The sequence below is a fragment of the Rhineura floridana genome, chromosome 20, assembly GCF_030035675.1.
Source record: "Rhineura floridana isolate rRhiFlo1 chromosome 20, rRhiFlo1.hap2, whole genome shotgun sequence".
Taxonomy (NCBI): domain Eukaryota; kingdom Metazoa; phylum Chordata; class Lepidosauria; order Squamata; family Rhineuridae; genus Rhineura; species Rhineura floridana.
Genome location: NC_084499.1, coordinates 6,699,885 through 6,727,561, shown reverse-complemented (window position 1 = coordinate 6,727,561; position 27,677 = coordinate 6,699,885). Strand labels below are relative to the sequence as shown.

The following is a 27,677-nucleotide window of genomic DNA, read 5'->3' as shown; positions in this document are numbered from 1 at the left end:
GGAAGATGGAATTAATATGGATAATGGAAAAATGGCTATTGAAATTATTGGACCTAACAGATTTTGATGAGATGGATTAATCGATATGTTTATTTGGACTATGGTTATGACAATAAGATTATTATTATTATTAACGAGATGGATTAATCGACATGTTTATTTGGAGAAAAATTGATAGATATATTTCTTAAAGAATTGAAACCTCTCTTTGACTTTTTGTGGAAAGAATAAAGTAATGTTTATGAGATTTGATGATTAATTAAGATAACTACTGGAGGAAAGTGATTTTATAATATAATTTAAGAGATAGGATTGTTATATATTGTAGACCTATAACTGATTTGATCTGTGACAAATGGGAAGTCAACATTTTATTTTTTTGTTTAATCATTTTTGTTTTGTTTTGTTTTTTGTCTTTGAATGTTTTATGATTTTGTTTTGTATGTTTTATGAAAATTTGAATAAAAATTATTGTAAAAAAAAAAAGTTTTGGGCAAACGTTTATGGTATCGTGTACAAATATGAAAGATATTTCTTTTATAAAACGCTTCGAGACTCCTACAGATTGCGTGAAACAGTAAATAAATGTAATAATAAGCTAATAAAAAAGGCCAGCACAGCCAATGAATGGTCAGGGATGATGGGAGATATAGACAAGGATCGTCTAAAAAGCCGCAGGCTCCCCATCCCTGCGCTATGGAACTGGTCTCATTCATGGGCCTCCGCAGGAATTTTGCCAGGGGAGTAAAACCCTGAAAGGCTAGTTGCTCACACACAAAAATGAGAATAATAGTGCCTGTACATTTTGCCTCATGAAAGCCAGGAATCTGAGGAATATGGTTCATCAGTGGGAGAAGGGGAATTACCCTCCCTTGCCCCTACCGTGGACACCCACAGTCCCCTCGCTGAACTGCTCTTACTGTCAAGAAGCTTCTAGATGTTCTGCTGAAATCTACATTCCTGTCCCTTACAGCCCTCAGACTTGGTCCTGCCCTGTGGGGGGCAGAGACCCTGTCTCCCCCTCTTCCACATGACAGCCCTTGAGGTAACACATCATGTTCCCCTCAGTCTTCTCTTCTCCAGGCTAAACATACCTCACAGTTCCTTTCCTCATGGGACTCGGCTTCTGTACCTTTCCTTCCTCACAGACCACAAGGGACTGATGTTCTTGTGAAGGAGGAGGTGGTGGCAGCTAAGGACACTTGTGTGTCTGCCTTTTGTGGAACTTCTTACCGGACTCTTCTCTGCTCGCTCCCTCAGAACATCTAAGGGCCGTTCTGGTTGTGGAACGGTGAACGCCGGCACTCCGGGCTGGAAAGGAAGCCAAGAAACGATGAGACATCAGCCTCAGACCTCTGTACAAAACAGGGTACAAACACACACACAGAGGGTCCCCAAAACTGTGCAGGTGGTGCCCACGTACTCTCGGCCTGGGCTAGAAGGAAAAAAAAAAGGTAGATTCTGCTACAGGATGGGAACCTTTTTTAAACCCAAGGGCCACATTCTCTTCTGGGCAACCTTCCAAGGGCCACATGCCAGTGGCAGGCCAAGCCAGAGGCAAAAGCACATTTTCACATTTTCTTTTGTACAGTAGACTAGTTTCTGCACACACTCGCACACCCCACTCTGTCCTCCATCTAGGCAAGCAAGCAAGCTACAATCAGAGCTCAAGGACACATTCCGGCCAGTCACAAACACTCGGGGTGCAAAGCAGGGCCAGTGAGGGGCCTGGAGAGAGGTTCAAGGGCCAGATAGAGGCCTGAGCCTGAAGGTCCCTGCCTCTGTGCTGCAGTGACACTTTTTTGGTTCCCCCCCCCCAAATTATCAGAATTCTGGTTAGGCTTAAGCCCTATTGAGCTGCCACCCTTTGCTGGCCCCAACTCCCACTAGTTATTGTTTGTTTTTATTTTTTCTAACTACATTTATATTTTATACATTTATATACATTTTATAACTATATTTATATTCCACCTTTCCTCCAAGGAGTTCAAGGTGGCGTACAAACATGGCTCTCCCCCCTCCTGAATTTATCATTAAAACCACGGTGTGAGGTTGGCTAGGTGAAGAGACAGTGGCCTGACCAAGGTCACCTAGTGAGCTTCATGGCCAAGCGGGGTTTGAACCCTGGTCCCCCAGGTTCTAGTCTGACACACTAACCATTACACCACACCACCTCTCCTATTCACAGGGTGGAGAAACCTCTGAAGAGGGGGAGCCTGTTCTACATCTATGGCCTCGCTGCACAATTTAGGATTCAAAACTCACACAGGGAGCCTTCATGCTAAGAGCTGGCTGCCCACTTCAGACCCCCCCCAACAAAGGCATGTGGGGGTGGTGAGGCCTGCAGAAATGGCTCCACTCTGTCCCTCACCCAACGGCAAATCGTGTGATGGGTAATGAGTGAACTGAGCTCTGATTCTCCACTAAGGGCACCACAGGTCTTGCCACTACAGCAAAATGTCTCAGGGCTCCATCTTAACCCAATTTCAATTTATTTCAATCCATCTATTTAATTTATATACAGCTTCATATTTCAACAAGAATCTAAGCAGTTTACAAATCCTAACAAAAAGGAATCAATACAAGAAATGCAAATTTCACTTTAAAAAACACCAAACGATATGCTAATAATCATCATCATAATTCTACACTTTCATAATTGAACAAATACCTCTAAACAATGTACATAAGGGAGTTTTACTACAAAACTTACTTACCACAAACCACAAAGCTTACGTTACCACAAACCACAAAAACAATTCTTTTTTTTTTCAATTAATTTTTATTCTAATTTTCAAAACCAAAATAATACAAAAAGAAAACAACACAAATCAATAACTAATACAATACAAAAAAATACATATATATATAAAAATATTGACTTCCGATTTGTCATAGTTCAGCTATAAATCTATAATATATAACAAACCTATCTCTTAATAGATTATAAAATCACCTTCAGCGGTTATCTTAGTTGGTTTCAAATCTCATTAACATCATATCATTTTAATATTTCACAAAAAGTCAAAGAGAAGTTTCCAATCCTTGAGATATATAATCAATTTTTTTTCTAAATAAACATGCCAATTAATCCAGCTCATCAAATCTACTAAATCCAGTAATTTCAAAACACTATAATTCAACTATAAATCTATAATATATAACAGACCTATCTCTTAATAGATTATAAAATCACCTTCCTCCAGCAGTTATCTTAGTTGGTTTCAAATCTCATTAACAACATACCATTTTAATCTTCTACAAAAAGTCAAAGAGAAGTTTCCAATCCTTGAGATATATGTCAATCAATTTTTTTTCTAAATAAACATGTCAATTAATCCAAATCTACTGAGTCCAGTAGTTTCAAATCGCTCTTCTGTCATTATCCATATTGGGTCCATCTTCCATCTTTACGCACCCAAAAATCTTGCTGTCATAGTCATATAATAAAAGTCTGATAGGAATTTCCTCCATCACAGATATTTTCTTACCATCAAATCCAAACGTAACACTGAAGTATTGTTTCAAAGCCGCATCTCTGCTCCTCTTTTCCACATGATACACTAGTACATTTCTTGAAGGTTTTTCCATTGACACAAAACAGGGATTAATTCTATTAACTTTCTCCATTTCAAGTTCCATCAAATCCTTCCAGTCCAGGAATTTTTTTGAACCGATAATATCTTTATCTCCAATCTCTTCAATTCCTTCAGAGACAGCGCTGTATTCCAAACTGTAATATTTATCTCCAGGATCCGTCACAACCAGGAAATCCAAATCTTTTTTCATGTCCATATTTAAGCCAATCTCCATAGATTGAACCTTGCCTTTAATTTCTCTTTCATCCTTTTTTTGTTTTCCGGATCTATCTTTATTCTCCTTTCTCATAGAATCCTGAGTTTCTTTCAGCTCCTGTCTCATTTCATGAAATTCAGTTCTCCACGCTTGTCTATTATTTCTCAGTTCTTGTTTTATTGAGTTAATCCCATCCATTATTTTCTGAAGCATGTCTAGAAATAAAGTCCCTTCTTGTACATCCATGATCTTCTTAATTGCCATTCTTAAAACCAAAAGAACAAAACTCCTTCAATTTTCAATGTCCCAAGCAAAGAGCAGTTTATTTCTTTATCCAGTTACAAAGGAGTTAATATTTCCAACCAACTAACGTCACACGCTAGACAGTCCTTATCTCTTAAATGTCCAGAAGTGCAAAAACAGCTTTTAGTTCACAGCGTTCAAATAACTAGTAGCAGAGAGAATGAGCAGATTCGTCAACAACAACAACAAAAAAAGTAGATCTGAAAAAATAGTCCCTTATATATATTACACAAAAGTCTTGTAAATCAAAAAGATTTCTTATCTCTCCCAATCAGAAAGCTCTCATCCGTTGTAATCTTTAAAACGCAATTTTCCATGTCAGCTTTTTGCAATAAAAAAAAAAGATAAGCTATTTATATTTTCTTCCCCCTTAGTTCCGTAAATAAAGAAGGAAAGTCTTACCTCATCTAGGTTATCTTAATTGCTGTTACTTTGACAAATCTCTTTAGCTATATAGATAAGAAAATGATAAATGTAGACAGGAGGTTTGCCTGCTAGTCCGTTAAAAAAAAACGGGTCACTTATCCAGCTGAGCTAGCATAAAATCCTCGCTCTGTCTGAACTGCTGGAAGACAGACAATTCTGACGAAGTCCAGGCTCCAACAATTGAAACAAAACTATGTGGCAGATCTCACGCTTCTTCCTTATCTGGAAGAAATCATCCCCAGTCAGAAAAAACCCTTCTGACTGAATTTAAAACTGGATAAGTTTCATCCAAGACGGGAGCCCGTCTCAGAGGCAGCACAGGCGGAGGGATCCTCCTGGGAAGTCACCACAAAAACAATTCTTATAAAACACATCAAACCATATAAAGGGGTATAAAAATGCAGTGTAATTCCAATATATCATTAAAATGTCATAAACAATACAAAAACACATTAATATCACCCAAATCATGCACGCTACACGAAACCAATCTCAACATGTAACCAGTCCCCCACCATATCCTTCTGTCCACTCAATTCTCCCTCCAATAAAACACTCCATGAGCACATTTAGCCTTGAGAAGAGAAGACTGAGGGGAGATATGATAGCACTCTTCAAGTACATGAAAGATTGTCACACAAAGGAGGGCCAGGATCTCTTCTCGATCGTCCCAGAGTGCAGGACACGGAATAATGGGCTCAAGTTGCAGGAAGCCAGATTTCGACTGGACATCAGGAAAAACTCCCTGACTGTTAGAGTCATACGACAATGGAACCAATGACCTAGAGAGGTAGTGGGCTCTCCGACACTGGAGGCCTTCAAGAGGCAGCTGGACAGCCATCTGTCGGGAATGTTTTGATTTGGATTCCTGCACCGAGCATGGGGTTGGACTTGATGGCCTTACAGGCCCCTTCCAACTCTACTATTCTATGATTCCAACATTGAACAAATAACTAACCAATAACTGTGTACAGAAAAAGAGGTGCACTAAACAAAGAAAAGCTTTTCTCCCTCTCTCATAACACTAGAACTCGTGGACATCCAATGAAGCTGAACACTGGAAGATTCAGGACAGACAAAATGAAGACCTTCATACGGCACATAGTTAAACTATGGAATTCGTTCCTACAAGAGGCAGTGAGGGACACCAACTTGGATGGCTTTAGAAGAGGATTAGACAAATTCATGGAGGAAAAGGCTATCGATGGCTACTCTGCAGTCGGAGGCAGTATGCTTCCAAATACCAGTTGCAGGAGGGGAGAGGGCTGTTGTGTTCAGGTCCTGCTTGTGGGCTTCCCATAGAGGTATCTGGTTGGCCACTGTGAGAACAGGATGATGGACTAGGTGGCCCCCTTTGGCCTGATCCAGTAGACTCTTCTTACGTTCTTAAAAACAATCCATTACCAACAGGGGAAGACTGAAGAAACACTCATTTCCTCCCCATCTCTCACCCAGGGCGATAGACACCTTCCTCCCTACCTCACAGTAACTGAGATTAAGCACTTACCTTGAAGATGCCTCCCTTCTGCCACGCAATCTTCTCAACGGTGTCGCCCAGGATGCTGGTGTGGTCGATACCGAGCGAGGAAACCCCACACACAACAGGTTTCCTACAAGGAAGAGATGGAAGATGTGGGAAAGGCAATCCTCTCGCCCCCATCCACCACTTGGCTTGGCGAATCTCATGAATCTGACCCACTGAGTCCCAAGAAATGGCGATGGAGCCCAAACACACACAAACACCTGTTTAGGAAGCGCAGAGGCCAACGCACCAAGAGGTGCCCATTCACTCGTCTTGCTTAAGGAGCCAACATGGCGACAGACCTTTGCAATGAGAGTAAGACTGCTGCAAGCCGGCTTGCATTCTTTCGTGGGCCCAAAAGAGGTGCTACCAATGCCATATGGGCAGGGGGCTTGTTTCCAGAAGTTGCTGTTCAGCTCCCCCTCCAACTACCTCCATGCCACCTGGCTGCATCCGAGGAAGAAGTGGGGCAGTGAGGCCCCCACCGTCGGCCTGAGGGGGACCAGCTGCCTCAGTTGGCTCCTCCAGCCCCGAATTGCATCCATTTCTCCAGGTGCATGGAGGGAGAGGTGAGCCAGTGAGGCCCCCGGCATTGGCCTGGCCGGGGCCAACTGCCCTAGCTGGCTTCTCTTTCCCTCAAATTGCCTCCACCTGCAGCTGTTCAATTTCATTATATATTTATTATTGCAGTTACTTCCCACCTGTCCTCCAAGGAGCCCAAGGTGATGTGCATGGTTCTCCCCTTCTCCATTTTATCCTCACAATAACCCTCTGAGGTAGGTTAGGCTGAGAGGCAGAGACTGGCCCAAGGTCAGCCAATGAGCTTCATGGCTGAGCAGGGATGTGAACCCTGGTCTCCCAGGTCTCAGTCTAACCACCACACCAGCTCTCTACATGTGATTATGTAATCATATAACCGTCTGGTACCTGAACTTGCCTATTTCCCCTCTTCCTTTACATTCATTTTCCCTTTTGTGTTAGGCCTCTAAGAGTGTAAGCCATTATATTTAATTAATAAATAATTTTAAAACTGCCTAGAGTGCTTTGGAAAATGGACTGCGAAAAAGACAAATAATTGGGTGTTAGAACAAATTAAACCAGAACTATCCCTAGAAGCTAAAATGATGAAACTGAGGTTATCATACTTTGGACACATCATGAGAAGACATGATTCATTAGAAAAGATAATAATGCTTGGAAAAACAGAAAGAAGTAGAAAAAGAGGAAGGCCAAGCAAGAGATGGATTGACTCCATAAAGGAAGCCACAGACCTGAACTTACAAGATCTGAACAGGGTGGTTCATGACAGATGCTCTTGGAGGTCGCTGATTCATAGGGACGCCATAAGTCGTAATCGACTTGGAGGCACATAACAACAAAAGAGTGCTTTGGCGAAAAATAAATGTAGACAATACCCTGAAAGCCAGTGTGGAGCAAAAGCTAGGCACCGTCTCTCTACTGCACAGGGTTGTTGGGAGGATGTAATAGAGAGAGAGAGGACCGTGTGCACCTTGCAAGAATGGTAGAATATAACAAATATAAATTTTAAAAACAAGGGCATACATGACCAGTGGGAATTAACCATTTGGCGAGCTGTGCCAAGGGAGGGGCACCCACACATTTGGGAAGGGAGAAACTATAAGACAGTCAGCTTAACGTTCCTTTCTGAGAGATGGCATTCCAAGCATCAAGAAGACCATTTTGAGCCCTGCCTACCTGATAATATTGGTGCAGTCATACGCACCACCAATGCCAACTTCCACGATGGCCAGATCTACCTAGGAAGAAAACAGGAGCATATCAGAAAGGTACAGGCAACACAGAGATCATGGGTAGCCAACGTGGCGCTCTCCAGATGAAGTTGGGACTACAGATCCCATAATCTCTGATCACTGGCCGTGCTGGGTGGCTGGGGCTGCTGGGAGCTGGAGCCCAACAGCAGCTGGGGGGCACCACATTGGCTATCCCTGACACAGATCCTAACCACGGAAGAAGCTTATGGCTCCCATTATATGGGAACAAGAGAAGGAGGGAAGAGGCTAAAGCAGGCTTCCCCAACTGCAGTTCCCAGAGTTCCCTGGGAAGAAGGATTGATTGTCAAACCACTCCAAGAATTTTAGCTCTGTGAGGGGAACAGAGGTCTCCTAACAACTCTCAGCACCCTTAACAAACTACAGTTCCCAGGATTTTTTGGAAGAAGCTGTGACAGTTAAACGTGGTATAAAAAAAAGTAAAGGTGTCCCCGCACTTGTAGTGCGAGTCGTTTCCGACTCTTAGGGTGACGTCTTGCGACGTTTACTAGGCAGACCGTATATATGGGGTGGGATTGCCAGTTCCTTTACCTCCCAGCATATGCCGGGTACTCATTTTACCGACCATGGATGGATGGAAGGCTGCGTGGACCTCGACCTCTTTTACCAGAGATTTAACTTCCTCCTTCCGTTGGAATCGAACTCCGGCTGTGAGCAGAGCTTCGGCTACGTTACCGCCGCTTACCACTCTGCGCCACGGAGGATCTTGAAACGTGGTATAATAGTGCTTTAAATGTATGGTGCAGAAGGTGCCTGACTATCAGCGGCTCTCCAGGGCGTCAAGCAGGGGTCTCTCCTAGCCCTACCTAGAGATACCAGGTATTGAACCTGGGACCTTCTGCATGCAGAGCAGAGGCTATACCACTAAACTATGGCCCTTCCTCTATCTGGGGTTTCAGGTCTAACCACTTAAAGCCTGAGACCCCATAACTCCTGCTGGATCTATGCACAGAGCTAAAGGCTTCCCACTCTCTCCCATTAGGCCTGGAGGCCAGGTTTGGCCCTGTCTAAGGACCCCTGCAGCCCAGAAGGGCCCCTGAAAGGCCCTCCTTAGGCTGAGAGAGTGGGGGTCCCACTCTGCAATCCATGCAACATTGGGTTGCGGGTCCCAGAGACCTGACGTTGCTCCCCAATACAGGCACTGCAGGCTTAAATAAACCTGTCCCACCTACCTCCATGTTGACACATCAGCATGCTGCGTGCGCGTGAGGTAGCTAGGGCAGACGGACCTGTTTAAGCCTTGCACCACCTGAATGGGGGTTGGGGTTGGGGAGTACACCATGGGCCCAGGGCAGCCCTGCTCCCATCACAACTGGGGCCTGTGAGTCTGCTTCAAAATCCACCAGACAAATGGGAGGGAAATATGGTGTGTTTGTGCTTAGATGGCAACTAGATAGAGGCTCTGTTTGGGGCCTACATTGGGGCTGGTTAAGACCACCAGAATTCACCACTGGGCATTTTAGGCCCCAATCAGAGCCTCGCTCTGGTCACCATTAATAAACCAGTATGCAAGGTGTACCTTTTCCTGCAAGAAGACGTGGAAAGCCATGATGGTGAGAAAACGGAAGTAGGCAGGCATGGCTGAGTGGTCAGAATCCTGTGGAGAAAGCAAGCTGGGTTAGGAGGACCAGAATTCACCACTGGGCAATCTGTTTATTCTTGTTTATTAGACCTGTTAGTCGCTTGTTACCCAAAGGTCTCCCAGAGACTTACAACACATTTAAAATATAATACCATGAAACAGAACAAAACAATCCCCATAATAACCACAGGAAGCTTTGGCAGTACACTAATAATGAAACAACATCATCTAAGCCTAGCAAAAGCCTGGCGGAAAAGATAAGTCTTTTCTTGGCTCCAAAAATGTATCCACAAAAGTGCCAGATGGACCTTGCTGGGGAGAGGAGATGGGGAGACACAGCAAGGACCTCTCCCTTATCACCTCTCTCCAAGCCTCCCTCAGAGGGGGGACCTGGAGAAGGGCCTCAGAAGAAGATCTAAGGGTCTGGGCAGGTTCATACTGGGAGAGGCGTTCAAGAAGATATTGGGGCCTGGGCCGTAAACAGCTTTGTAGGTCAAAATCAGCACTCTGAATGGGGCTCATAAGTGCACAGGAAGCCAGTGTAGTTGTAACAGAATCAGTTATGTGATCTGTGTGCCTCGGGAATGGCATTCTGCACTAACTGAAGCTTCCAAATACTTTCAGAGGCAGCCCTGCATAAAGCACATTACTGAAGTCCACTAATCTCAGCCCCAAAACAAAGCTTCTTCCTGGTCACCATTAACCACCTAAACTGGGTTTTCCTGGGATGTGCACTTTGGGCTCACGACTGCAGGAGACTTCCAAAAGTTGCACTTATTTATTTATTGTATTTATATACCGCCCCATAGCCAAAGTTCTCTGAGCGGTTTACAGTATCTAAAAACACTAAAAACACATATACAAATTTAAAACACATCTTTTAAAAACAATTTAAAACACAATTTAAACATTTAAAACAATTTTAAAAAATTGGAGAGGGAGGTTATCAGCAGGCTTGGCTGGGTGGATTGTAACCCAGAGGTTTGCAATAGTCCAAAAAAAAAAAAAAAACCCCTTTAGGAAAAAACACCTACTGGGGTGGGGAGAAACCTCCTAGCTTAGCTAGAATTAGATTCTCTGCCCCCCCAAAACAGTATTATTTTATTTTCTTGCAGCTACCTCTGCATAAAACCACCAAGCAAAAGTGTTTCAAAACATGCAAAAACAATCAAAAGGGGTTTTTGTTTGTTTTAAAATGGTTATTTTAACACTACAATCAACTACATATTAAAACTAAAATATTTTTTCACTGAAATGGTATTCAAAGCATTCATTAAACACCAGGGATTGTATCCAACTAAGTTCTAGACCCATTGAAATTAGTGGATCAAAGGGTTGTATTCAACTCCTACTCAGAGTAGATCCACTGAAATTAACGAACCTACGTTAGTGATGTCCATTCACTTCAATTTATCTACTCAGAGTAGCACCAGCGTTGATCATCACCTAAAATTAGTAATGCCCATTATTTTCAGTGAGTCTACTCTGGGTAGGAGTAGCACTGGATACAGCCCCATGGCTCTTTTCCAGCTACATTTTATTACTTACTGAATTTTTGCTATGCATTTCTAAATAGAAAAATGGCCAAGAAAAGTTTTAAATAAACAAATATACCGAGAAGAGAAAACTAAAGAGATACAAAAAATGGCAAACTAGCCCAAATTGACAGCTCTGATCCCATAAAATCTCAGCTCTAGGCAGACCCCTCCTAATGGCAAATGGAGTGACTTTTCATCCCTTGTTATTTCCAGTGTTCAGGCTGTGAGTGCAGTTGAGCACCATCCCTGCACAAGGGGGAGGTTATCAGCAGGCTTGGCTGGGTGGATTGTAACCCAGAGGTTTGCAATAGTCCAAAAAAAAATCCTTTAGGAAAAAAACACTTACTGGGGTGGGGAGAAACCTCCAAACAGCCAATGAAGACTGTGCATGCACAATGGCCAGGGAATGCCATCTGACTGGGGGGAATGGGAATGGCTTGGAACATCCTGAAAGACCAACTGGGACAGTGAACAGGAGCGCAAGGAGTTGCTGACAGGTGACTCCAACCTGCGGCCCTCTCTGGCCTCATCATGGCTATGTTTAAGCATGGCCAGGCCAGAAATTGGGCGAGTGGCGGCCCCACCCTTATCAACAGATAAAGACTCCAGTGAACAGCCAGAGGGGAAGCAGCAGCCCTATAGCTGGGAAGCTCCACAGCCCCAAAGGCTAGCAGCTGGAAGCCTTCCACCACCCCGGGGGAGGAAAGCTGAACGGAAGAGAAAGTATTTTGGAATGGGGGAGGGGGACAAGTCAGGCAGAGGCTGTGAATGATGGAATTCTGGGAAGGGGGAATAAGGGAGGAAGTAAACTTTGGGGGTGTAAAAGAATTGATTCAAGAAGGTGACTAAACAATATTATTGGAAACTTAAGTTCCCAAGAATGAGAAGAGGGTGGGAGTCCCCATAGGGACAACAGCCTCACCAAGTCTCTTCCAAAACCCCTGAGGCGGACTTGGAGCTCTGAAGGAAGCTAGGCTGCTGAAAGTTTCTTTTTAAAAGGAAGTAAACTATAACAAGGAGCACCCGATGCTGCAACATTTTGTTGCCGCCCCCCCCCCGGGTTTATAAAAAGTACATCCCACCTGGAGCATCACCACGCAGGGGGCAGCTACCCGTCTCCATCGAGTTCTGTTGCACTCACCTTGGTCTCCTCCAACCGGTTATACACTTGCCAGAAGTGCTTGCTGAAAAGCTCCTTGCTGATGGGCTGCCCGTTAATCCGGATCCTTTCGCGTACTTGAACCAGATGCGGAGAACTTTGGAAAAGAGAGTAGGCAGGATGGATGGGATTAAGCCCTGAATTCCCATAAACCTCCCCCTGCTCGGTGCCAGCCCACTCAGCAGAAACCAGATTTCACCCCACTGCCTGCTGAAGGGCACTTGTGGCACCAACCTCCAGGCTCCAGCAGCGCTACTACTCGCTGGGGTCAGCATGCAACAGGCGAGATGAGTGACAGGGAGTTCCAGGTTGGCAGCGGACACAAATGCGTAGGCACTTCTGCCCATTGCTTCCAACCCGGTGCCCTTCTGCTTCAACTTAATACAGTAATACCTCCGTTAACAAAGTAGATGCATTCCTGGACATTACTTCTTTAACAGAAATTTTGGTACCAGAGGTAGGAATAACATGGAAATAGGGATAGGTTCCTACACCCACTCATAGATGGCGGGGGCAGCTTCAACAGGGGCTTTAAAGGGTGCCTACCCAGCACCCACCCACTCCTGCCCCCTCCTTTGAATCGTACTGGATCCTTCCCTCCCCAGCCCTGGGAGAAAGCAAGAGATCTCCTTAATGCAAAACAAACACACAGGCCTATCAGTTTCACCCTAGCAAAGCAAAGGCACAGGTCTATCAGTTTATCCAGAGCAAACCAAAGGCACATGCTAGTCAGTTTCACCTTAAAGCAAAGGCACAGGCTTATCAGTTTATCCAGAGCAAAGCACAGCTAGTCAGTTTCACCTTTAAAAAAGCCTTTGTTCCTAAGGATTCCTGAACTGAGGTATTACTGTATAAGGCAGCTTCCTGTGTCCCTATGCTCATCTCTACCATTGGCCAGGCTAGCTATGGATGATGGGAGTTGGGAGTCCAACTACACCTGGAGGGCCACAGGTTCCTCAGCCCTGCCCCAAGCTGCTCAAGATAGGCCCCATTCCCCCCACCCACTTTTGTAAAATCAAGAGAGGCCAAGCCAGTCTGGCCCTCAACAGCACCTACCTGTAAAAGCCAGTCTTTAAGCCATAATTGCGAAGAATACGTTCTGTGAAAGCACATGCTGAACCCTGAGTGGGGGGAGAAGCGGGCAAGAGATTACCCCAGGGGACAGAGGTGGTCACTTCAGCTGATGGGAAGACAGGCCTGATGCACAAGTTGCTGGTTAAGAAAAACATCTGGATGGCAAGGGACATCTGAACAAAATGGCTGCCCAATATAATTCAGGCAATTTGAATCAGGAGCCCAAGAAATTCCCGTGCACGGTTATTCGTTAGAATGGGTGCCGATTTAGAATGGCTAATTAATTTACATTGTGGCTGGTGGGGGGCAGAATGTCAAGCACCAGGCCAGTTGAAAGCATGTTAATTTGCACCTTCCAGAACTTTCCTAGCTGCACACCTTTCAAGGACATATATGGCGATTTCCCGCTTACACACTTGCTCTGACTTCACAATGCCCATGACAAAGGGTAATGTTCCCATTTTACAGATAGAGAACTGAGGGAGACAATGATTTTGCCTGAAGCCAAACAATAAATAATGAAAAATGAAGAACTGGTTTTGGTGTCCTCCCTCTAATGGGCTGTATGGATTATGATTTGGGGATTATGGGTAAGGGCGTTTTGTATTGCTTCAATTGTGTTTTTAATATGCTATAACTTGACCTGGTGGCAACCTTTGGTGAGTGGGTAAGAAATGCAACAAATAAATATAAAAATATTTACATTCTGCCTTCTGGCCCACAAAGAAGTGACCACAAGGCAGATTATAACCAGAAGACGTAAGAATACAGTAAAAAACTAGAAGGACTAAAAATCTTTAGAACAAATCACTTACAAATAGCATCACTGAAAAAACAGCGGGATCGAAAGAGCATGTGCACATCCACGTATACTGGGCTAGCTAACATGGTGTCCTCCAGATGTTGTTGAACTACAACTCCCATCGTAACCATCCCTAACACAGGCTGGGGCTGATGGGAACTGCAGTCCAACATTTGGAGGGCACCATACTGGCCACCCCCATTCAAATATATGCATCCACCCAGGACCACCAGACCACGCCAGCTCTTCAAACCCCCCAAAGGTTGAGCATTCCCCTTCCCCAAACCCCCACAGCTCCCGGCACCTCGTATTTCCCTTCCCCACACCAAGGCCTTGAGAGCCATCCCAGTCATTGTTTCCCTTGGCAGCCCATTCACCTTGCCCTTTGTCCCAGTGACGTGAATGATGTTCAGTTGATCCAGGTCCTCGGCCTGTCGGAGAAAAGGCGAACAAACCTTTCAGTTTAGCTAGTCAGATCCTTTCCCTCCCCCTCCCATCGGTCCAGGCACCAGAGAGGAACGGCTGTTAACAGACACCCTCTCCCCCTCAGTACCCTGGAAAAATCCCACCATGGGATGGGGGCCTCCCACAATCACCCCAAGGCCCTCACCTTTAACCCACTCCTTTCCAAAAAGCGTGTCATGGCTTCCAGCTGTGCTTGGGGGTCTCCTCGCTCCCGCTTCACTTGTTCCAGGTAGCTCGCATTGGTCTGGAGCGTGTTCAGAGTCCGAATGGCATCCTAGAATGCAACCAGACAGAGGTCCGTTGCTTTTATGCCTTCTGGTCAGTTCTGTAAACAAGCTCACGGCAGCTCCTAACCCGCAAAGAAATGCACTAGCTTGCCAGGAAGGGAGGGAGAGAACTGCCCTTGTTTCATAGGAACGTGCCTTATACTGCATCAGACCACTGGGTCCATCTAGCTCAGTACTGTCTATAATGACTGGCAGCAACTCTCTAGGATTATGTCAGACAGAGAGTCTTTTGCAGCCCGACATTTTGATACCGTGTTAGGTTATGTTTTATTTCTAGGCCGCCTTTTGGCCAAAAAGGCCCCCAAGGCGGCTTCCACACAAATAAAAAACACAAATACAAAATACAAATAAAAACAATACAATTTACAAAAAATCAAACTAATAAAATTATAGCATTTCTAAAAAGCACCAACAGCTATCCAAAAACCGTGCAAAGCAGATGCTCTACCCACTGAGCTATAGCCCCTCCAGCAGCCCACTATGCTGGGCACAGAAGGGGACTGGAGCACTCCATTCTTCCTCCATCACTCACTCGCCTGCTTGCAGTTCCTAGTCACCTATGATGACCAGGCTAGTGCTAAATACAAGACTTTCAAGGTTTTTAAGACTCTGCTTACGGAAAATATGGATACCAGGCACTCGGATCAATGTGAAACAAGCACTCCCCACCCCGACATAAACCTGGAATCGCGACGCTGCTGTCCATGGTTCTGGATTCTCACTGCGCCCTCCAGCGACAAGAAGAGAAGGGGAGACAGGAGGATGGTAACCTCTTTTCTTAAAGCCCCCTTCCCAGCTGGTCTTCTGCCTTTTCATGCCTGAACTCCGCCACAACCGGCACAAGGTCTGTTTGGAAGTCACTGTCCTCCTGGATGGGTTGAACCTGCACCCAATGCCTCTTCCAAGAGGAATTTGCCTTCCCCTGCTCCTCTGAACACACCAGCAGTTCTCACACGTGTGGCTGCTGTTTATCCCCTGTACAGGCACTCAACCGACGGATAATGACCCCTGGCTGGCTTGTGATGCAACAGCTGCACCTGTCTTTCTGGGATGGCACTCAGGGGCTCACGTGAGGGAAGGGATCCAACTTTCTACCCTCCAATGATGGCTCATTCAAACGTCTAGGAGGGACACAGAGTATCAGTCCACTGAAAGGACACGCAAACTCAGGCTCCTCCATGACGTCTCTTGCAAGTTATAAAGATTGTGCAGGAGGCTGGCACCTTCCCAGCATGCCTTGCGCTGCTTATCACGGCCATCAAAGAATTCAGTCCAGAGAACAACCCAAGAGGGGGGAGCTGGGGTCTTGCCAAAAAGATACGGACCCAGGCAATTTGCCACACGGCTCACATGCTCACCCCGCAAAGAAAACATGAGCGCACATTTCAAAAGGCATCTAAGACACCTTGTGACGGTGGAAGGGGGAGGAGGAAATCAAGGGAAGCAATAAAGAGCCAGGCTAGCCCTACAGGAGGGGGAAAAGCCCCCAAACAGCACAGGGCAACAGCCACTTTTGAGTGTTGTCTCTGGGCACTCAAGGTGTCTCTGGTCTATGAGGAGAGACTGAAAGAACTGGGCATGTTTAGCCTGGAGAAGAGAAGACTGAGGGGAGATATGATAGCACTCTTCAAGTATGTGAAAGGTTGTCACATAGAGGAGGGCCAGGATCTCTTCTCAATCGTCCCAGAGTGCAGGACATGGAATAATGGGCTCAAGTTACAGGAAGCCAGATTTCAACTGGACATCAGGAAAAACCTCCTAACTGTTAGAGCCATACGACAATGGAACCAATGACCTAGAGAGGTAGTGGGATCTCCGACACTGGAGGCATTCAAGAGGCAGCTGGACAGCCACTGTCGGGAAGGCTTTGATCTGGATTCCTGCACTGAGCAGGGGGTTGGACTAGATGGCCTTATAGGCCCCTTCCAACTCTACTATTCTGATTCTATGGTCAGTCGCCTCTTGAACTCTGAACTCCAAATTCAGAACTTCCAAAAAGCTAGAAGCTCTTTATCAGACACTGACTGGCTTGGAAGAAAATCATCTCCATGCATGTTCTGCAAAAATCAGCTTAACCGGACTGGGTGGAAGGCATACTTAAAATAGGCTGCATGGCTTTGCTACGAGCCGGTGTGTAACAGAACCTTCCATTGCTATAATAAGCACCTTCCTCAATTGCCTTGTAAGTGGGATACTGTATTTGCTGGCATGGGGATGTAAAAGTACTGTATGCATGCTGAGGTCACACTGCATGGTGAGGGATCAGGTTATTGCCAGTGCTGTACTGGAAGGGCTGTTGCTCAGGAGAAGAGCCTCTTCTTTGCATGCTAAAGGTCCAGGGTTCAATCCCAACATCTCCAGGTAGGACTGGGAGAGACTCCCTGTCTGAAACCCTGGAGATTTTACCGGCAGCATAGACAACTGAGTTAGATGGACCAAAGGGTCTGGCTCAGTATAACACAGCTTCCTGTGTTCCTATATAACTCAACCCACACAGAAGCCAGAAGACTGGAAACTCCTTGATCATCCCAGAGTGCAGGACACAGAATAATGGGCTCAAGTTACAGGAAGCCAGATTTCAGCTGAACATCAGGAAAAACTTCCTAACTGTTAGAACCACACGACAATGGAATCAATTACCTGGGGAGGCGGTGGGCTCTCCGACCCCGGAGGCCTTCAAGAGACAGGTTGACAGCCACCTGTCAGGTATGCTTTAAATTGGATTCCTGCATTGAGCAGGGGGTTGGACTTGATAGCCTTAGAGGTCCCTTCCAACTCTACTATTCTATTAATCTTATTTTCTTTTTAGGTGAAGGACAAAAGCTCAGTGGCAGAGCATCTGCTTTGCATGTAAAAGGTCCCAGGTTCAATCCCTGGTTGGGCTAGGACAGACGCCCTGCCTGGAACTCCAGACAGCCGCTGCCCGTCAGTGAGCAAGATAAACCGGTGGTCCCAGAAGCCAAGTCATTGCCAGTGTTACCTCCACCTGTCTCCTCCTGCTCTCTCTCTTATCCCCCGGCAACAAATTACAAGAAATATGATCAGCCAGTGTGACCCAGCAAAGGAACAGCTAGAGTGAAACTTGGCTTTTGAGCCTCATTTCAGGCAGGTGTTCACTTCAACGGTCTCAGCCCAGTTTATCTAAAGGAGCGCCTACGCCACCAATCATGCCGCCTAACAAGATCGGCCACACAAGGCCTTCTCTCAGTCCTGCCGACCAAAGCAGCTAGATTGGCGGGTACTAGAGAGAGGACCTTTTCAGTGGCGGCCCCCACCCTCTGGAACTCCCTCCCACAAGATCTTCGGCACATCTCTTCCCTGAATATGTTCCGCAAGGCCTTAAAGACCTGGCTCTTTCAACAGGCTTTTGGGATTTCTGGGGAAGCTTAATATTTTTGTTTACATGCCTCCTATTATGTATTGTTTGTTTTATAATTTATACTATTACGCTGTATTTTTTGTATTGTATTTTGTTATATTTATTGTATGTGCGTTGCCTAGAGTGGCCACCGGCCAGATAGGCGACACATAAATTAAATTTATTATTATTATTATTATTATTATTATTATTATTATTATTATTATTATTATTGAATGAATGAATGAATGCTTTATTTTTACCCCGCCCTTTTTCCAAAACTGGAACTCAGTCCGGCTTACAAATAAAAACTACACATAGGTAAAAAAACATACAAAAATATACAATTAAAATAGAATTAAACTATTCGCGACATTAAAACCATAAAACATACACTTAAGATACTAAGACCATTTAAAACATTAAGAATAGGACCATAGAACAATACAACAGACCTTATGAGGCCCTATCTTAAACATCTTCTAGTCCAAAAGCCTGTCGGAATAAAAAAGTCTTTGCCTGCCGACGGAACGATAGCAAGGAAGGGACCATTCGTGCTTCCCTAGGAAGAGAATTCCAGAACCTGGGGGCAGCCACCGAGAAGCCCCTATCTCACGTCTCCACCAATCGCGGTTGCGAAGGTGTTGGGACTGAGAGAAGGGCCTCTCCTGAGGATCTCAATGCCCGGGCAGGCTCATATAGAGAGATACGGTCTGACAAATAGCCTGGACCTAGGCCGTATAGAGCTTTATAGGTCAAAACCAGCAGTTTGAATTGTGACCGGAAACAAACTGGCAGCCAGCAGAGCTGTCGTAACAAGGGGGTTGTATGGTCCCTGTAACCAGCCCCAGTTAGCACTCTGGCTGCAGCTTGGAGCAGTCATTCTTTCAGATTTGATTCCTAGCCAGCCAGGGACAGATTAAAACATGCTGAGAGTCAGCATGGCGAGTTGATTAAAGTGCTGGACTGGGACCTGGGAGACCAGGGTCCAAATCTCCACTTAGCCATGAAGCTCACTGGGTGGCCTTGAGCCAGTCACTGCCTCTTAGCCAAACCTACCTCACAGGGTTGTTGTGAGGATAAAATCAGGAGGGAGAGAACCACATACATCACACTGAGCTCCTCGGAGGCAAAGTGGGCTATAAATGTAACCATCACCATCTATGTCAAGTTTGAGAGGCTCCATGGAATAACACGTATTTTCCCCAGTAATGCTAACAGAAAGGACAATGAAAATAAAGTTTTAGTTGCATATATGCAACAGTACAGAGGAAAATATGCAACTAAAACTAACCATCAAACTGAAATACTGTATATACCTTGTAATAAGTCTATGTGTATATGAAGTACTTTTAAATGAAAATGCCTTATGATTTCTTACACTTTTAATGTACAGCAACAAAAGAGCATATCAAAACAACCATGCCTGTTTTCCGTTTTATTTTTTTAGCCAACTACGTAAAACTTAACATTTAGTATTTTTCCTTTTCGTATTTAGAGGCCCCTTATAATCTGAGGCCCTAACCTGTAGCTTACTTAGCTTGTGCAGACATCCACCACTGCGCCAACCCTAGAGGTGGTGTGAGCGTCTCCCCAGAGCCTGGGGACCTGGTCATGCCCCAGGAGAAACACCAGGGGGGCAATGACCCTGACCGCAATGGGGAGTCATTGAAGGCAGGCACATGGGTATTATGGTGGACCCAAGGCCGAGGCAGCAGAGATAAGAGTGAAGGAAATATTGGGTGGCCTCGATCCACCAGAGTCCCCTCCATCCCCAGTTACGATGGCATTGGACTTCAGTGCCAAATTCATAAGGTCCTGGATTCATAAGGTCTGGAGGGAGAACCAGCTCCAGAAACCTAGTTTTTATTTGAGACCCAGCCAAGGAAAAGGCAGAAGGCCACACCATCACCCTCAGCTAGGCAGAGATGGGGCTTTACTCAGCCACCAGGCCTGTGAGGCAACAGGGTGGGAAACTTCCTTCCCCGCCCCCAGCTCTGACTCCTTTCTCCAAGGGCAGTTCTCTAGCAAAGCAGAAACCAGCTCCGTCTGGCTGCTAAGAGGGGCTTAGCTCCCAGGCTGGCTCTGGGAAGGAGGAACTCTCAGCCTACGCTGTTTCCTCTCTATGGCAGCCTGCAGGCTCCACAGAAAATGCCTGACTAGCAGGGTGACCTTTTTGATGCAGCATCAGTTCAATTATTCAGTTCTGTAAAATGGGTAAAAGGATGTCAGGCCCAAAGCATGGATCAGGTATTGAACTTGGGGTCCCCAATTCAGGATTCTGTGTGCCACCACCAAGATCTACCAAAGAAGGGAACAACAGGGGTTGGAGAGGCCAGTTACCTGTATTTGGAATATGCTGCACTTAGCCCCCTTCTCCACACCTTGCCCCATTCTTTTCATCTGCATCTTTGGTCCTATCTGCACTATACATTTAAAGCCACTTTAAACAGTCATGGTTTCCCCCAAAGCATCCAGTTCCCAGATAACAAATGTTTTTGCACTGATTTGCAGGAAGGTTTATTTTATTATTATGTTAGGTGATATTCAACTGTAGTCCTAACAGCAAACCCACTGAAATTAACAGACATGACTAATGTTTATTAATTTCAATGGATCTACTCTTGAATAAAACTTAGCTAGCCAGTCGCTTTTATTTATTGTCATAAATACACGTCTGTAAATACACAGGGTGGGTGGGAATAATAGATAAAAAAGACAACGAGGAGAAAACAAGCAGAGAAACTGTAGCAATTAAGGTCTCGTAGACAGAAAAAAATAAGATTATACTGGAGCAGCCATGAAATTAGATAGAACATCCAACCAAAAAAGCCTATAACAATTTAGCAACAGCCTCCAACAATCTGGTGCCCTCCAGATGTTTTGGACTACAACTCTCACCATTTTTAGCCAGCAGAGTCAATGGTCAGGGATGAAGAGGGTATAGTCCAACAACATTTAGGGAGCCAAAGCTGAGGAATGCTGGACAGTGTGCAGCTAGGTGGATAAACAGCCTTGAGCCGGTTAACTTCCCATGATTGCACTCTCCAAGTACTTGCAAGGTTGTCACTCAGAGGAGGGCCAGGATCTCTTCTCAATCATCCCAGAGTGCAGGACATGGAATAATGAGCTCATGTTACAGGAAGCCAGATTTCAACTGAACATCAGGAAAAAATTCCTGTTACAGTGGCACAACAATGGAACCAATGACCTAGGGAGGTGGTGGTTCTCCAACATTGGAGGCATTCAAGAGGCAGCTGGACAGCTACCTGTCACAGATGCTTTAATTTGGATTCCTGCATTGGCCAGGGGGTTGGACTAGATGGCCTTAAAGGCCCCTTCCAACTCTACCGTTCTATGTTCCTCTCCCACATGCCAAGGATCCTGTGCAGCTGAGCTGAGATAGAAAACTGAGTTCTCTTGCAGTGTTTATAGAAGTATTTATATACTGCCCTGTCGCAAAACATCAAGGCCACGCACAGCAGGATAAAAACATTTAAAAGCAAGACAAACGAATCATTAAAATGACTGGCCACAAAGACAGCTGTTAGCACAAAAAAGTCTTCAAGAGACACCTGAAGGTCCAAAGCAAATCTCTGCCGGGCAAGTGCTCCACAGCATGTGGCCGGCAGCACTAAATGCCCAACTTCTGATTCAGGCCAGTCAGGTCTCTATTCTGGATACTCTGTTCATAGGGTTTTCGTGGTAAGAGATATTCAGAGATGGTTTACCATGGCCTTCCTCTGAGAGCTTTGCGCATACCATGGATACGAGAAAGACAAATAATTAGGTGTTAGAACAAATTAAACCAGAACTGTCACTAGAAGCTAAAATGATGAAACTGAGGTTATCATACTTTGGACACATAATGAGAAGACATGATTCACTAGAAAAGACAACAGAAGGGAGTAGAAAAAGAGAAAGCCAAACAAGAGATGGATTGATTCCATAAAGGAAGCCACAGACCTGAACGTACAAAATCTGAACAGGGTGGTTCATGACAGATGCTATTGGAGGTCACTGATTCATAGGGTCACCATAAGTTGTAATCGACTTGAAGGCACATAACAACAGCAGGTCTCTATAACACGGCAGACAACTCACAGTGCTCCTTCAGATGCTCTCAGTGACTGAGCTGGGATATAAGGGTTCAGGCAGTCCTTACAGTATCCTGGGCCAAAGTTGTTCAGGATGAGCAAACCACAAAATATATGGAGCACTTTGTTAGTGTAATAATGTGCCATAAATAAAATGCAAGAGACGCCAACCACCTCCATCCCCCCAACGACCGAATCTGCACTACCAAAAATGGTTCTAACCCAAAATGTCTCCCTGGAGAAATTGGGAAGGGGGAAGGACATATCCTGCTAACTTGGTGAGGCTTCAGCAATAACCTCCATGTGAATGTGTCTTGCTTCCTGCTCAGGCATTATTGGATTAGAAACAAAAATTATGTGTCCATGCAACATTTTAAGGCTTGAACTGCTGCAAGGGAAAAATCAGATGAGAATCATAATGCTCAATAATGTTCATAATGCTCAATAGGCATTAAGGTTCTCAAGAAGCACTGGGAAGCTGCATAGCTACTGATGCATGTCTCTGGAGGGGAAAGGAGGAGAGGCTTTTTCCTCTCTCAAATGGGTTAGGTAACCAACGTGGTGCTCTCCCATTGTTGCTGAATTCCAGCTCCTGTCATCCCCAGGCCACATGGCCAAAGTTGATGGAATGATGGTCCAGCATCCTCTGGAGGGCACCATATCGGCTACTCCCGTTTCAAATCATACAATGCAAGGGGTTCAAGGAATCAGAAACACACAGACAGATGACATCTGATAAATCTGTCTCTCCCGATGATGCTGTTGGACTCCAGTTCCCATCAGCCCTGACTGGCTTGGCCAAAGGTCAGCGATGATGGAAGTTGTAGCGTGACAACATCTGGAGGACACCGTGTTGGCTCCCCTCTGGATTACAGGGTTAAAAATGGACCCCATTGCCATAGAGCATTATAGGATTAAAAATGGACCACACTGCCGTGGAACATTGAAACAGGTGCCTACAAAAAAAAAGTGGGGCCAATTTTAGGGCAAAAGGATGCCTGAAAGCACAACAAATCAACCACCAAATTACTGAGCTCATAGAATGCTTCCTCTGAATGCACTGTTGCCACCTGAGTACAACTGTGGTAGCCGATGCTTTGGCCCCGGAAGGGGTAAGCCACAGTCCCCATGATTCTTTAGGGGAAGCCATGTGCTTCAGAGGTATGGCATGCATACATGCAACTGTTTGGATTTGTTATTGACATTAGGGCTAAAATGCTTGCTGATTAGCAGTTTACAGAGCAATTGGTTTCAATGTTTTCATTCAAAACATCTGGAGGGCACCAGCTTGGCAAAGGCTCGATTATAGGGGTAGGTCATAGGTCAGTGGAAGAGCAGGTTCCCCCTGTGCAATCCCCAGAATATCCACCTCAAATGAAATGCAGGCATCTGCTGAGACCTTAGGGCAGGGCCTGGGGAATCTATGCACTCACAACTCCATCAGGCTCTGCCAGAATGGTCGATGGCAAGGCATGATGGGAGCTGGGAGTCTAACAACATTTGAAGGGGCACAGGTTCCCTGCCTATACCTCAGAGAATGTTCTGGACTCACTTGGCACCAACAGGCAAAGATCTTTTCTTTCCCTCCCTTTCCCCCCACCTCGTTAAATTACACTTTAATACTGTTTAGATCTGTGGCATATCTATCTATCTATCCCTCTGCCTTTTGTTTTAAAATGGATATGGCTCTGGTTCCATTTCTCCACACACACATTTAAAGCACGTTTATCTCCCCCACATAAACCTGGGAACTGTAGTTTGTTAAGAGTGGTGGGAACTTTGGCCCTGGGAGGAGTAAGGTAGAGCCTCCATGATTCTTTAGGGGAAGCCACGTGCTTCACGAAACACATGGCGCGCACGCATGCAACTCCGTGGATTTGGGATTGACATCATGGCGAAAATGCTTGGCGCTTAGTAGGTTACAGAGCAACCGGTTTTACTGTTTGTTCAATGATCGCTGACTATTATTATTATTATTATTTCTTAAATTTATATCCCGCCCTTCCTCCCAGTAGGAGCCCAATAAACAAATTGGACCAAAAAAAAAGTTTCAAGTCAGATTTCAGCGCTGTTGGTGGGAACGCGCGCAATTTATTTCTGTGCTTGCAAGCACAGAAAATGCAAACTGCAGGGGCAGCCTGCAAGGAATGCAAAGAAAGGAAACACACGTTAACATTCAATCGCAACGTCAAATCACACACGCGCGCACACATTAAAAAGAAAAGGAGGGGGCTCAGCCGAGAGAGCCCGCTCCTTCCCTTCCTCTCCCACGTGCATTTCTCCCGGCTGATGCAACCTCGCGGGCGCCGCAGCGTCTCACTGTACCTGGTACTCCATCCTGGGTGCGCGGGCCGGCCGGGCGCTGAGCCACCGCAGGGCAGCGGACGCAGGAGCCGCGGGCGCCGCTTCGGGCGGCAGCAACCGCCGCTGGAGGAGCACCAGGTGCAAAGCTCGGATCCGGCGCGAGCCCATCGCAAGCGCCTCCCCGCGCCCCGCTCCCGCCTTGACGCAACACGCGGCGGCGGCTGCAGCCGGGAGACACGCCGACCCTCCACACAGGGCGCATGCGTCGGTAGCCAGCCCGGCCATCTTTGGGAATGGCAAACCTTCTTTCCCTCTCCCAATAGGTGGCAAGCCGTAGGGATACGACATTAGGAGGGCTGAACTTCCGGTAAAAAACATGGGTGCTGGTGGGGGAGGGACGTGATTGTATTCAACGAAGTCCTAGTTAGACCCTTTGGGTGGTGTTCATTGCTAGTCCTACTCAGAGTAGGCCCATTGACGTTGATGGACACGGCTACCTTAGGCCCATTAACTTCAGTGGTTCTACTCTGAGTAGGACTCAGCTGAACACAACCCACTGGATACTGCTGGATTACAACCCCCTCTTCCCTGACGACTGGTCATACTGGCTGGGGCTGATGGGAGTTGAAGTCCAACAACATATGGAGAGCACCAGGCTCCATCCATGCTATACAGGCAAGAAATTTTATTTATTTAATCCAACATTCAAACTGTATTTATTACATTCATTTATGTTCTAACTTTCAAGATATAAATCATCCCAAGTTTGCTTTTTTTAAAAAACCACACAATTTTAACATATTAAGAAGTCATCAGGATTTTCCCCAAAGGACAGTTGATGGTAGCTCACCCCATCTAACCATCTATAACTCTTATCTGCTTCTACCTCTACAGCAATGATGGGGGACCTAGGCTGTGGCCCTGCAGATGCAGCTGGACTACAACTCCCATCATTCTTGATCCCTGACCATGTTAGCTGGAGATGGTGGGAGTTGTAGTCCAGCAGCATTTGGAAGGCCACAGCCTAGGTTCCCCATCATTGCTGTCTACAGCATTCTCCAGCACACTTCCTTAGATGCCTGTAATGTTCCTTTGCTCATCTGTGTCTGTCCACATGTATATTGGGCTACTTTCCTATTTATCCAGCAACTACTCTATTTACACAGCGGAACAAGTTGCCAGAGTTCAGCAGCACCTCACTGGTGCCACAAAAAACATCATGGCACGGAACGAAGAGAGAGAAGATAAGTGGGGCTATTCCACTGGCTCTGTTGGGAGACCATCTGCTTTTAGCCCTCACCGCAGCTGACATCTCACAGTAGCCGTTCCATCAGGCTACCTGAACAGTTCCATCTCAAAAAGTGATCAGAACTGCAATTTTTAAGAAGCTTGCTTTTTATATTTTTATATATTTTTATATTTAATTTAATTTATATACCGCCCTAAGCCCGAAGGCTCTCTGGGCGGTGTACATAAAATCCTCCTTCCACCTCCTCCCTTTCCCTTGTGTGTCACACATCTATCCAGTTTCAAGCCTGACAGCAGAGACTATCTTACTAACCAATCCTTTGTTGGCCAAACAGCAGCATAAAAAAACAACAACTTTAAATACTCCCCCAATAATAAAAATAAAAAGTCCTGTCTGTGGCACATTAAACACTAACAAATGTATTTACTATAGAATCAGATTCCCACTGCATCAGATGAATTAAATGAAACCTCAGTTGCAAATATATTTACACAGATGGGTGTTACTAGGGAATAAACCCCTCTGAGCTTCTGAATAAACTTGTTTGGCATTGCATTGTAGTACACTATTTTTGCATAATTTGAATACAAACACACTTATTAAACACAGCCCAAAAATAAGGCTTGGGAGGACCAAAATATTCCACAAATGCCTACCCTAAGATAATACCTTACTATGCCCCCAAAGCATCTCCAACAGATTATGCATGCCTGCTTGAATGGAAAATCTTTAAAGGCTGCCCCATATAGACAGCATTGTAATAATCCAGCCTAGAAACAGTTTGGGAACAGACAACTCAGATTTCCAGCAACCTCCTTCTGAAAACTGTCAACACAGACAGACACTCCGTTTCCTTTCCTCCACTTGAAAGCTCACGTACCCTGTGATTATGTGACCACACTTTGCTTTTGAATCACTAGGGGCAGATTTCAGACTGCTACCCAGGATGAATGCAAATTTACCTTGTATGTTCCTTTGAACTTTCTTCTTTCCATTATGAAACTCCAGAAGGAAGGTCTGGTCATCCCTTCCGGCTTGTGGCAAAACATGCACGATGCTGCGTAGCGGCTCCCAAAGCTAGTTAAACAACAACTGGATAGAGGTTACTGAAGGCTGCATTCTGCAGACTCTCCCCCCTGGCTTTGTTTAGTTAGCCTATGACACAGAGACATTTCGGCCATGTTCTACAACAGTAGTTGTGCTTTTCAAAAGTTACATTTAGCCATCCAGAAGGGAATCCTACAAATGAAGGAAGTCAGCCTTGGAACAGAGGAAGCTGCCGTACTGACCCAGACCGCTGGTCCATCTAGCTTGGTATTGCCTATACTGAAAATCCAAAGAACTGCTGCAAATCAGACAAGGGCCTGCCTGGATTGTACCTGAGATCTTCAGCATGCAAAACAGGTGCTTTACCATTAAGCTACTACAACCCTTCCCTTAAAACAGAGCTTGGAAAAGTTACTTTTTTTGAACTACAACTCCCATCAGCCCAATCCAGCGGCCATGCTGGCTGGGGCTGATGGGAGTTATAATTTAAAAAAGTAACTTTTCCATGCTCTGCCTTAACAAAAAATTAAGATTCCAGTCCTCATGGTTCTAAGCAAAGGACTTTCAATAAGAAAACAGAAATCTGCCTTATACTGTTAGCCTTCTAGCTCAGTATTATTTACACTGACTGGCAGTGGCTTTCCAGGCTTTCAGGCAGGAGATATTCCCAGCCCTACCTGGAGGTGCCAAGAATAGAACCTGGGACCTTTTGCATGCAAAGCAGGTGCCCTGCCTGCCGTCAAAACTGTAGTCCCATTATTGCAAAAAAAGGAGGAAAAACACACATTTCAGCCAGTAGGGTAATACTATCCCAGTTTGGCTTCTGTTGGTTCTTAGATGTTGCATTAACTGTATTCA

At 45.4% G+C, this 27,677-nt stretch overlaps 1 protein-coding gene across 3 annotated transcripts in view; it reads right to left on the bottom strand.

The window, feature by feature from the left end:
- Window positions 1-26,837, bottom strand: part of FPGS (folylpolyglutamate synthase) — a 42,922-nt gene extending 16,085 nt beyond the window's left edge. The window contains exons 1-9 of one of the 3 annotated variants that reach the window (XM_061603972.1): window positions 26,735-26,837; window positions 14,623-14,751; window positions 14,390-14,443; window positions 13,193-13,257; window positions 12,119-12,233; window positions 9,377-9,454; window positions 7,763-7,824; window positions 6,032-6,134; window positions 1,234-1,311 (exon numbers count right to left, since the gene is read on the bottom strand). In XM_061603972.1, the coding sequence (XP_061459956.1) occupies window positions 1,234-1,311; window positions 6,032-6,134; window positions 7,763-7,824; window positions 9,377-9,454; window positions 12,119-12,233; window positions 13,193-13,257; window positions 14,390-14,443; window positions 14,623-14,751; window positions 26,735-26,821 (771 nt within the window). In that variant the 5' untranslated portion in view covers window positions 26,822-26,837. Of the gene's footprint in view, window positions 1-1,233; window positions 1,312-6,031; window positions 6,135-7,762; window positions 7,825-9,376; window positions 9,455-12,118; window positions 12,234-13,192; window positions 13,258-14,389; window positions 14,444-14,622; window positions 14,752-15,445; window positions 15,722-24,544; window positions 24,836-26,734 lie in introns of those variants that run through there. The other 2 variants (XM_061603970.1, XM_061603971.1) reach the window with 2 other exon arrangements.
- Window positions 26,838-27,677: the final 840 nt, after the last annotated feature.